This window comes from Cryptotermes secundus, unplaced genomic scaffold (assembly GCF_002891405.2).
Source record: "Cryptotermes secundus unplaced genomic scaffold, Csec_1.0 scaffold1116, whole genome shotgun sequence".
NCBI classification, from domain to species: domain Eukaryota; kingdom Metazoa; phylum Arthropoda; class Insecta; order Blattodea; family Kalotermitidae; genus Cryptotermes; species Cryptotermes secundus.
In genome coordinates this window covers 144,708-157,880 of record NW_019738890.1, presented here as the reverse complement: position 1 = coordinate 157,880, position 13,173 = coordinate 144,708, and the positions used below count along the sequence as shown (strand labels likewise).

General features: G+C 39.8%; 1 protein-coding gene across 8 annotated transcripts in view; it reads right to left on the bottom strand.

Moving 5' to 3' along the window:
* LOC111871311 (solute carrier family 41 member 1) overlaps positions 1-13,173 on the bottom strand; it is a 46,216-nt gene that overhangs the window by 15,918 nt on the left and 17,125 nt on the right. For all 8 annotated transcript variants that reach the window (XM_023864326.2, XM_023864327.2, XM_023864329.2 and 5 more), the window contains 3 exons: positions 9,819-9,963; positions 4,929-5,075; positions 382-529 (listed from right to left, as the gene is read on the bottom strand). In XM_023864326.2, the coding sequence (XP_023720094.1) occupies positions 382-529; positions 4,929-5,075; positions 9,819-9,963 (440 nt within the window). The remainder of the gene's footprint in view (positions 1-381; positions 530-4,928; positions 5,076-9,818; positions 9,964-13,173) is intronic.

The window sequence follows — 13,173 nt, the reverse complement described above, 5'->3', positions numbered from 1 at the left end:
TCTTTTAAAACAGCTTGACAAAATGGATATTCTGTGAAACATTGAGCTGCAAGCATAGAAGTCCCTATGGATACTACAGTACATTTTTAAGCTTTTCTGTATTGGTTTTGTTATAAAATGTGTTTGTCTTGTAAATGTTCTCCTCAGTAGTCTTGCAAGGATTACTGTTAAAGGAGTCTATTCAATTTACTTTTCTACAAATTGAGTGCTAATGTTAGCCATCATTTCAACAGTTGTTGCAGCCAATTATTTTTTATGCATGAAACACTAAAGCATACTCCAGTCCAGTAATCTAACGTTAAAACCAACAGAATGAGAATAGGGGTAGCTCAATGAGCTGCTTCCTTTCATGTATATATACTGCAGAGAAGCCACACTAACCTGCTAATCAGCATTGCAGATATAACTGGTGTCCACCCTGTGTCCAGAACCTCCTTTGTGTACTTATTCTTGGCAGCTATCCAACCCCACACTGGTGTCAGCAGTGCACATATTCCAATGATGACCGGAGCGAGCCACTGGCGCTCATCTGGAGTTAAATATACACATAAATGCTTCAGTCTAGGAGAGAAGAAAAAGTGATGAGGTAGATGAATATGAAAAGTTAAGTAGTGAACCATGAGGAGACCTAGAAACTCCGAACATGTTGTGAAAACAATATATGGATTTTCTGAACAAAAGGATACAATGAAATCCTATGTAATGCTGCTTAAGTTAAGGTTTTCACTAACTTGGTGCCCAGTGTCTGTAGCTTAATTACCTTTGTGTCCAATTTTCTTCAAATATATTGTGACATGTACACCCACTGCTAGGCAACGACTCGGTAAACACATTCCGGTGGGAAAAATGGGAGCAACAATAGGATGTCCACTGCTTGGCAAAAGATCAATAAACACACCCCCTTAACAACAGAGGCTGTGTTTTCTGCATGACCCATGCAAAGTATTCAGCAGCACAAAGTTAGTTGTTGTCAAGAAATGGGTCAAGTTTTGGAGATGGCAGTCAAAAGTGATTGAGAAGAAATGGCAAGAAATGAATTAGACTGTGAAAAGAAGACTTCATGAATGATTTGAAGTGACAGTGAGACTGTTATAAATCCATTGCCAGGATACAACTAGTGAAGACTGAGAACCTTAGTGCATGTGGAACCGTGAACTGTAAACTGTGTAGATCAGTGATAGCTCTGTATTGCCTATAGCCCTGAATTGTGCGAATAAGGTGTCAATAAATCTAATCATCCAATTCAGACCCTGTCAATAGTCACCCCTACACATGACAATGTGTTTCAGTAGTTCAAATGTGCTATGATTCACCAAAACCTTTAACAAGGGTTTTACAAAAGGTCACTATAGCACCTTTGGGGCCATTAACTTGATCCTGGGATCCAAAATTAATATAAAAATCATTCAGTACATTTTCAGAAAGTGCAACACAGTGCACCCACAAGGATTGCAATCAGTTTCCCACATTCACTTTAAATCAGTATATGACAAGTCCCTGTCACTAACTGAAGATGATAATTGTAATGTGATTTCCATGTGATCTTGGCTTAATTTACTGACTATGACACTTATTGCTAAATGCTTGCAATTTTTCTTTGGTTTCATTTGCAGTGTCATTTCTTTTTCATTTTGCAGCTCCTGCCTTCCAACTCTAATCTATAACAAAATGATGACATGCACAGCTTTAACATTTTATACTGTGAAATAAAAGTTGATTTTAGGCTCTCACAAGAATTAATTATTGATATTGTCATGTGTAGGGGGTACGTGTGATGAAATGTTGGGTTCTAGTTCAGATGCAATACAGCGCTATCACTGATTTACACAACTTCCAGTTCACCGTTGCACAAACACTAGGATTCTCTGTCTTCTACTAGTCATATGGATCTCCACACAGAAATTGTCACTTCAGATCACTATAAATATTACACATACTTAAGTCTTGCAATCACACGCCAAGTCTTCACACGACAAACTTCCCATGGCTGTCACTTAAACATATTAACACTCTCAAATACAAATATAACTGTCGTTATATAGCATCCACAATGACCATGCAGAAAACAGCCTATATTGTTGGAATATGTTTACTGAGTAATTGCACAGCAACGATCATGGCACAGACTCCACAGAAAGGCAGTTATGTGATAGCTACCACTATTGCAGTGCGATGTCACTGCACCTGTGCGGGAGTCTTTTTATTGAACCACTACCTAAAAGCGGGTTGCTGTTGCCAGCGTGTATCACGTATGTTTACCGGTCCATTACCCAGCAACGCTCTGGCCATCCACGTTACAATATTAGTTATGCTCTAGGGTTGATGTACTGTATGACTGTCGGTGATGTTGCTGGTGTTTAGGAGGTACATGCTGCCTCCATCTTCAGCAACAAAGTCACTTTGACAATGACGATAGAGGCTGCATATAGCTCCAAACTATTGGCAACATTGCCCACAACCACATGGTGCAACAACCCAAGAACAAATTAATGTCAAGAAATATATGGTTTGTAAGTTATGCAACCTATTTTCAGTGGTATACAATGATAGTCGAAACATAACAGATCAGAAGATTCAGAGAATCTTCCATATTTCTTTGTACAAAACAGCAACTACCTCTAGTCTTAAGAGAAAACAAGTTGCTATGTCAGTCTTTAGTAAACAATAAGAATATGTAAGCAGCTTCATAACTTTCATTCTTTACTGTCCCACCTATGGGCAGCTGTAACATATTTTTTTATTATTGCTAGTGGGGTGGGACTAAGTCCCTTGTACTGCAGCCACTTCTGGCGTATTGTACCAGCCCCAGATGATAGGTGAGGGTGATTGTGAAGCAATTGGTGGAATAAAGATTGGCAGGGGAAACCGAAGTACTCAGAGAAAACCTGCTCCAGCACCACTTTGTCCACCACAAATCCCACTTGATCGAACCCAGGCTGCCGCGGTGGGAAGCCAGTGACTAACCACTTGAGCCATGGCACGGCCTAGCTGTAACATATAGTCCACGCATTTAATCCATTCAGTGGTGGCTTAAAATGTGATTCTGTCAACCCTGACGCATAGAATACACTGCCAGCACATCAAGAAAACTGTGTAAATTATTCAATATGGTGGTGCCATCTTCTCAGAAACGTAACTACATGGAAAACCTGTTACAAAGCCCAGAGAAATATCAGGATGTAACAGACACTGTACAGTACTGGGCCTGAAAGTTTCTCAGGGTATTTCTAGTAGGGATAGAAGGTACATCATGAAAATGTTCTGGGAATACTGAAGGGGATAAAGTAATTCTGCTGGCAATTCAATCTATTAATAAAATCTTTATTTCAATTACAATATTAGAAAATAACAAACAAAGAGAAAGACCACTGCATGGAGATTTATCATAAGTGAATCAAGCGTTCAACATGACCCCCATTACGTCTGGCAACTTCTTCAGTGATGCTGTTGATTACATGGTGGCACAAACCCTCAGTTGTCTCGTTGAAGGCCTGAACAATTACTGCTCTCAATTCTATTAATGTGTGCAGCATTTTCAGAAAAATCTTTTCCTTAAGGATTACCCAAAGAAAGTAGTCACATGGGTTTAAATCAGGACTATTTGAGGGCAAGTTCTGCCCACACGCAAAACAATCAGGAAATCAGTTTCAGTTAACATGTGAGTTGAAAATGTCTTGGAGAAAGTCCAAACCAACGTTCACTGTGTGAGGCAAACCTGTAGCAAGTAGGTGAGCCACAACAGTATTGTGCAACATGCTTAAATAGTGCTCACTGTTCAATGTAACTTCAAAGAAAATTGACCCTAGCAGTCCATAAGTTGAGATGGCAACCCACACTGTAATTATCAGTGCACGATGTACCTTTTCATGAATGCCATGTGGATTCTCTGAAGCCCCAAATCGCACATTTTGTTTATTAACCACACCATCCAAGTGGATGTGTCTCATCAGAAAACCAAACATTGTTAAACAATACCTCATTATTCTGATTTCATCCAGCAAACACCATTCTTTGATATTTGTTTTGAACTGTAAGTTTAGGCAGCACTGACATCTTGTACGGATACAAATTCAAATCACTTTTCAACATTCACTGGACCAATCATCTAGATATCCCTAGTTGTGTTGCAGCCTTCCTTGTTGATTTACTGGGGCTTCTTTGCAGCACCACTCTGACAGCGTCAATGTTCTCCAGAGAACGCACAATGGCCAGTGACATTGCCTCTCCAACACTGAACCATCATTATTAAACTGGTTATGAAGTTTATGAATTGTTCTGAATGAAGGTGCCCATCAAGTTTGAAAATGGGCATGTACTTTGTTTTATTTTGGTTAATTTGTAGATTCATCTTTTTTTGCTGCTCTTTCCAAATTAAGAAAAGCTTCTTTCATAGATTTTTGTGTTCTACCAATTATATCAATATCATCTGCAAATGCCAAAATTTTAACTGACTTGTAGAATACAGTTCCCCTTGTTTTGATGCCTGCATCTCTAACTACCTGCAATTTTATTATGGAGAATGAAAAAGAGAAATTCATCTGTGGGAACCCTTAAGATCTCTCAATGAAACATTCAGTTCTGTGAAACATACTTTTGATACCAATGTTATTTGCACTCATTTCTGTGAGAGCAGACAATTTGTTTATAGTTATTTAATGATGCCATCACCAACTCAGATTATGTAGCACTGAAAAATGGGATGACAGTGAATAATGAATTCAAAGGATATGGAAGGGAAGGTTTGTGGCCTAATTTAAGGTACTATCTTAGCATTTGTCTGGAATGACTGAACACCATGAAAAAACCTTAGTTGTGATATTCAGTGACCCAGCCAAGATTGAAACAAGGCACCTCACTAAGACAGAAGTGTGACTGCTAGAGCCAGTTTTCTTGGAGACAATGAAAGACTGGGCATGAGATTAACATACCTATGGCTGCAAATAATAAGGAGGCAATCCATGACAACAGCGCTAGGGTGGTGAGGTCTCCCAGGCTGGCTGCAATTGGTGTGGCCACATTATCAGGATTTATATTACAGTGTCGTGAAGACACAATCACTGCAACCATCACAAGACCTGGCATGGTAAAGAACAAGACAAGAAATCAGCAACACTTCGAGGGATGCGTAATTTGAAGAACAATCTTCTAAGTGAAGAAAGCAGTCTTCTGGGATTTTGCACCATGTATATGTGGTGTTTAACACCACATATACACGGTGCCAAATCCCAGAAGACTGCTTTCTTCATAGTCACTGCCGTGAAAGCCTCAAATCTTACATAATCTTCTAAGTGTCCCTTTCATTGCACTTTCCTCTCTTAAATATTTCTATGTATGGATCCACAAAGTGTAGAGTGAACAATAAGAGTACAAGAGATTTATGGAATTTGAGCTAAAGTGGGCTAGTTCACTTGAATCAGGTTGAGGTCTAGTATGTTCTGGTTTCAGAATGTTAGGGAGTAAGGCCACATGCTAATACAAATTTAGACTACTGTACATAAAAGAAAATGTTTCAACTGCACACTGAATATTCTTCCAAGTTTACACTTCAAAGTGGATTTCTTCATATTTTCATAAGCCTCAAAGCAATGTATGTGATGCCGGACTACAAAAATGAAACTGCAGTAAATATTTAACACTCCCAAGAATGACTATAACACAGCACAAAATACTGTAACAAGGAAGATTTAGAGTCACAGCATTGAGCTCACACAGTTCTACTTTGCATGAACAATTGCAATGTTTTCTCCTAAGGAGTGAAGACAGCACAGAGAGAGAGAGAGACAGCACATGCGTGTGAGGGGGGAGTACATGTGTGGAGGTGAAACAGCAATGAAACAGGCACATGCAAGTCTACATGAATGACACGTCTGCATTATGATTATGTCATGGTGTTAACTATCACAGTGTAAGTATCATTTCATGAACCAGTGTCCATCCTGCAAAGTCATTCAGCTGGTCAAGAAATTCTCCACTTCAGGTTCATTACCATGTTCACAAAAGCACGCCACTAGACTGGCCCGAGCCAGATAAGCCCAGTTCACACCATCACACTCTAGTTCTAAATTTTCCCATCTATGCCTAAATGTAACAAGTGGTCTCTTCTCCACCAGGTCTCTGCTCAAATTTTGTGAGAGTTTTCTTCTCTCCCATGTATTCTATGTGTCACGCCCACTTCATAATGCTTGATTTGATCATCGTACCAGCACACACAGCACACATCATGATCTCCAAAGTCCTGTTACTTCCCTCCTCTTAACTCTAAATATTCTCCTCAATACCCTCTACTCAAATGCCTTCAACCTATTTTTTGGCCTACTTTCCTTATTTTGGAAAAATAAAAGGAGGCTTATGAGATTACCTCGTTGCCTGTCTGCACATTTGTCTTTGCATCTACCCCCTAATTTTTTAGGCTTATGAGATCACCTTGTTCTCTGTCTCTCTATGTAACCCCCCCCCTTTTTGGGGGGGGGTTTTCTATACCAAAATGAAGTTTACTATTGAATAGCATGTTTATTCTTGAAACATTTGCAAGGAAAAAACATACAGGAAATCTATTCGTAACTTTCCTCGTAAATATCCTCACTTGCCAGTTCCCACACAGATGTGTGTATCCAAGCTTGTGAAAAAGTGGTGGGCCACAGATTCAGTGTGTGACATAAAGAAGCAATTGAAGAGGATTCGCTGATTGAAGAAAAGGTTCAGGATATTGAGGCATGACTGTAGATCAGTCCTCGAAAATCATTAAGACGCTTAGCACAGGAAACCGATGTTTTTTTCTAGGAACTGCTCTCACAGCCACAAAATTAATCAAATTTTTCCTGTATAAAATAACAGTTGCGCATGAGCTGAAGCAACCAGATTATGCAGCAAGAATTCTTTTTTGCAACTGGTTGCTGCAAAATGTGTACGATGGAATCGTGGATCCACAGTTTCTGTTCATGACTGATGAAGCGTGGCTTCATGTTAGTGGTCATGTCAATGCACAAAATGAAAGAATATGGAGCGATGAAAATCCTCATGCTATACAGCAAGTGCCATCACAGAGTGAAAAGGTGGGGGTGTGGTGTGCTGTAATTCCACACCGAATCACTGGCCCCTTATTTTTCCACAAAACCGTGAACCGCTACGTTAATGATATACTGAATCCGTTCTTCAAACAGCTGACTGCTGAAGAAAGACAATATGGGTATTTTCAGCAAGACAACGCTACAGCACCTACAGCTAATGCATCCATGGTCGCAATACAGGAAGTGTTTCAAGACAATAATCAGCAGGAGACTGTGGCCTCCCAGATCTCAGTTTTTGTGATTTTTATCTTTGGTGAAACCTAGAGGGAAAAGTCTACAAGAATAATCTTCGCACCACTGAAGCTCTGAAGAATGACATTACACGTGTAATTGGTTCAATTGCTGTGGACCAACTTCAGAAAGTGTCACGTAATTTATTTATGTGCTGCAAGACAAGTTTGCAAGCAGAAGGGGGTCACTTCCAGCATCTGTTATAAAGCACAGTAAGTTTGTGTTATCTTTTTACAGTATTCCTATAAATGTGTGCATGTATAGAAACTGATGTGAGGGACTCAGCGACATGACTGAACCCTCACTAGTGGGGAAGGGCACAGTAGTCGCAGAGAAACGTTCCATCCACTCTATGCTAGTGAGAGTGCATGCATTTATCAGTGCTAATGACTCATTCTGCTATCGGCAGTTACAACAGCAATATGTGAGAAATGTCATGTCTCCTCTATCCTGCTGCAAGGTTTCCTCGATCACTGAACGCCCTGTAGTACATTTACACTTTCATCACCAATGACAATAATCCCATATCCTTTGCCAGGGAGTCTCAGACATTTTAGTGTTGCAGACAAACTGTGGCAGCATGCTCTTCAACATACAATTCATTCAATACAGAGTTACATCATTCTAAGACAGACCAAGATATCCACAGCGGGGAAGATGTTGAAGTTGCACATGATTTCTAACCCCCCTCAAAATTTGCCTATCATCACTACAGGTTTCCTTTATGAGTTTGGAAAATACTCTTCACAAATATTATGCCTTAAAGGTGGCTATTCCTTTCTGAGTCAGTGACTGCAAGACTGATGATATGTTTCATGGAAGAGAAACCACTCTCATGTTAAGAAATAATAATTCTCAGTCTACACTGCCCAAGCATTATCCAATGTCAGCAGTACCCATATTATCTCATTTCCATTCTAGAGCAGTTCCTTCTACAAACCAGAAGCGTGTCAAGCATTCTTTATGGTCACTTTTCCAATTACCTGACTTCAAATAGCCATTCAGCATATATAGGGTTTCACCAGGATAATTTAAAAATGTTTTCATCCTGCAGTCTCCTTCAGTATCATTATAGAATAATAGTGTGTTGCCTGTGCTTTGAGAACCTAAATTCAGAACCCATCTTTCCTTCATGGGAGATAATTTTTGTCACCATTTCCAAAAGAGCTCAGATTCATCTGTACTGACCTCCTGTTTGTCACTGTCCTACTGTCCTTTGCACACACTCTTCTTCTAGTTGAAGCCTCTTCATTAGCATTTCCTGCTTCCCCATTAAGTTTCAAATCACAAACATTAAAGAACTTTCTGAGAGACTCAAAGCACCCACTTTAACAAGGAAACTTCTTTCTTCTCTAGATATCTTTGTACAAACATGATGATTTATAGTGGATACTTTTCTGGTTTAAGGCACTCTTCTCATTAAGTTCTATCTATATGTTTCGCCAGAATTGCACTTTTCTTGACAGCATCCCTCAATTTGTAGATTCTCCTCACCACTGCTGGACAATAGTAGCAACACACTCACTTGCATCCATCCTCTATATTACCTCCAATTTAACCAAAAACAATGACAGACCTAGCAATACTCATATGTTTCCAACAGCAGTGATGAGTTGCTTGAGGAAACAGTTCCTCAGGAAATATGAAGATGCAGGAAGAGATTGAATGTGCTGTGAACACAGCAAGGGCGAAAGAGACTGAGTGATATAACGTGTTGAGAAAGATGTGCATGATGATTGTGTAAAATCCAGATGGCACATGTGATCAAAGACCAATCAAATGTCTCTTAATGCATCACAACAAAATAAAATTTATGTCTGTTACCAGGCACACTAAAACTTAGTATACTGAAGTAATTTGTTATTAAGTGGCTTGACTGAATAAGGATACAATGAATTTAAACTGAGCAGCAAAGGTTAAATTGCAAAAGCCATTAGCTTATAAGTTTCAGTAAAGACCTTAAAACATATCCTGGACACCTATATTCTTTAGGCAGGGGGAGGTGGGGAGTCTGGAATGTAAAAACCTGTTTTCAAGAACTATGAATAATTTCTAATTTAAAAGACCATCAGACAAGTCAACTGCAGTATGGAGAAATGTCTGTACATTCCTCATATTACTGCAAGCAGAAATTCTGGTTGAACACATACATTCACTTTTCATGTGCTCTAAAATGGAAATGCATATTTTTGCTTTCTCTGTCAAATATATTTATTGCATAATTTCTGTCTTTATTAAATATGTCAGCTTTTCCCAATTACAGCTGTACAAGAACTCCATCTAAGGATTTTAACTAGAAGCAATGCAACTTCATATCACTGTTATGAATATATAGATCTGTTGATCCTTACAAAATTCAAGAGGTTCAATGTCCAGCCAACTAAAATGAATGTAACTTTTTAGAAGATAAAAAGACCAAAATAAAGTTCCCAATTTCTAAATAAAATATTATATGCTGACAATGTTAAAAGACCAAACAGCTAAATGTCAAAGGCATAATAATTTGTTTCAGTTTCTCACCAAGCACGAAGCTCGCAAGTGACGCGGTAACAAGACTACTGGCACAGAGGAGAAGACCATGAGCCACATCAAATTTTCCTTCAGGAACCCAGCCCATTATCATTGCTGCCAATGATGCAAGGAAACCTACCACGGTGGCTTGGCACTGTACAGAACATACCATCAAATTTGTAACTTATGCCTATCTCATATAATTTTCTTGTATAATTCTACAAAAATGAGCTGACATTTGGTAAAAATTCAAGCATTTTCAAGTTATAAGATGTACATTTTACAAAACAGATGCCATGCACATATTTAAACACTTAAAATAACTTATTAAGAAAATTCACTCCTTTAATTTATCATTACATACTAATGAAGGAAATAATTATTTGCTCTTACTTCAAAGCCATTCAAGGCATCCCAGTAAGTTTTCCACTCAGCAATATCATTTTCACAACATGTGTACATGACCACAGCCTTCAAGCTGCTATGGTTGTTGAGACTTGCAAGTGCATTTTTTGGTGTCACAGAAATCACATCATGGTGACATCACCCAAACATGGAAATGTGAGGCATGGCAGTAATATCTTAATCAAAAGTCTTATACTACTTCATTATAATTGCACAAACATGTCTATCCTTGAGTCACAAAGCTGAGAAGAGACAAACTTCAAAGGGCTCTATACTTATACTGCAGCAAGCCAGAGAGCACACATGCCAATATTTCTTCTTGTTTATGAGCACTTACTGATTGGAGTATCTAACTAACTTCATGGAGCTGAGCCCTTCTTGAGAAGCCGCTAGTTGTACAGGGTGGGGCGCAGAAACTTCCTTTTTTTGAAGGCAAATAAAAGAAAAATTATTGCTGATAGGACAAAATTTATGTTTAGCTAATGAAAGAATATTCTTTAAAGTTTTAAATCATGTAGTTTTAAACAAAATATCTTGAACGTGGTTGCCACCGTTCTCTGTGCACTGATGCAACCGTTTTCTGAAGTTCCCCTCTGCACATTCCAACATGTGCACCGGAATTTGGGCTACTTCATGCCGAATAACATTCTTCAGCTGAAGAAGGTTTGTGGGGTGATGTTTAAAAAGCTCTGCCTTGAGGTATCCCCATAAAAAAACATTAGATCAGGTGAGTGTGCTGCCTATGGCATGTCACCTCGAAGCGAGATGAGCCGTCCAGGGAACTTTGCCCTTAAAACTGTCATCGAAGCTCGGGCTGCGTGGGCCATGGCACCATCCTGTTGGAACCAGTTCCTAGATGCATTTCTTCAAGAGCTGGTTCGAAAAAGTTTTTAATCATGTCCACAAACCACTGTGAATTGACAGTAACTGCATGATTGTCTTCTTCAAAAAATAGGGGCCAGTAACTACAACTCTCGACAACGCACACCATACTGTCACCTTATCACTGTGAAGCAGCCTCTCATGGAGCTCTCTGGGACTGTTACCACTCCAATAGCGCATGTTCTGCTTGTTGACATATCCGGATAGGTGAAAATGTGCCTCATCACTAAAGAAAACAAGTGCGTCAAGGGGTAAAGTTTCCAATAACATTTCACACGCCGTTATTCGGTTGTGGAAATCGCGTGGTGACAATTCTTGTAAACAACCATCTTATAGGGATGGAAATGAAGATGTTCGTGAAGAATTCGGTGCACTGAACAATTGGATATGTCTAGGGCGACTGCATGTTTGCGAGCGGAGCATCTTGGAGATCTCAAAATCGACTGTCAAACTGCCTCCACATTTTCTCGTGTCATAATGGTCCGTTGTCATCCTGATGATTTTTCACAACACTCCCGGTTGTCCTAAAGTTCTCTACCCACAAAACAATCAATTTCCGGTTGGGAACCGGATCTCTGGGCTTAATTCCAAAGTGAGTATGGAACACACACTGCACCGCCACGTAGGAATGGTTGTTCGAAAAATAGGCTTCGACAGCAAACGCACGCTGCTCACTCGTCCACCTCATGTTTCCTATTGAGGGTATCAGACAGAAACTTCCGCGACTGCTGCATTCGCTGAGCGTATCCCCACTTTTCTGCGATCTCCCCTCCCTTCACAATGCATCTTCACAAAAAGGAAGTTTCTGCACCCCAGCCTGTACATCTACTCAAGAACTTCCCAGCATTTTATGGAACCCAAAGGTTCATTACCGTGTTCTCAAGAAAGCTTCACTGGTCCCTATTCTCAGCCAGATCAATCTAGTCCATACCACATCATCCTATCTCTCTCAGATCCATTTTAATATTATCCATCCATCTATGTCTTTGTCATCCTAGTGGTCTCTTTCTTTCTGGGTCATAAGAACCACTTTAATATTATCCTCCTATTTATGGGACCCCAGAGCTGGTCTGAACACTTTGGAGAAGGGAAAAATCTCCTTACCCTACTTACAATTGAACCCCACCCATTCAGCCCACAGCCTGTCACTATACCAAGTAAGCTATCCCACCTCCTCCTTCCTTATATAAAATAAAGGTAAAGTAAATTTGTTTTTGTGCTCAAATCAGCACACCATGAAGATGAATGGGGAAGTGGGGCTACAGTTCCACACATACTTATCCCTGCCACTATATGAAGATGAGTGGTTGCTTCAGGCCCCAGCCACTCATATTCCTCCCACCAAGAAGATGCCACAAACAATTTTCAGCAGATAAGAAGCTGGCCGAGAGACAAGCAGTGGAGGAGAGAAAAAGAAAATCTCTTGCCCCTTCTGGGAATCAAATGCTGATTCCTCTTATATGCCACTTAGAAAATCTCACTGTTGAATATATACTTCACAACAAGAATAACAGGATTCAAGCTCAATGACAGCAAGTCTGAACAAGCAGAACCTTTAATTATTGACATACCAATCAAAATGTTTGTAAACTATGCAAAAGACTCATCATATCAGAGAGTCACACACTCATTACCAGTCAAAACACTTGCTGTAATCACAGTGTTACTAATTCTCCTTCTACACTGAGCTTCCTATGTATATGTGTGTGTGTGTGTGTATATACAGGGTGTCCCAGGAGGAATGGACCAAACTTCGGGAGGGTGTTCCCTATGTTAAAGTATGCCGATATAACCCAAAACACCTATGTCCAAAGTTGAATGGTTACGGAGATAATGGCCCGACATAACTGTGGTCTTCTAGCGGGTCCATGCACTGTACCTGTCAGCTGAGACTCCTATCTGTTTGTCCTTGAGTGTCGTGATTCACAGTTGCCGTAATCTCATGCGCTACTTACAGAGGCTACAGATTACGTTGCGGCGGGGTTGTGAATGGGTGGTAAATTAGTTGTGTGATGAGTTCCTGAAATATGCCTCTTGTGTTTTCACACGTGGAATATTGTGATATGCATTTTGTGTG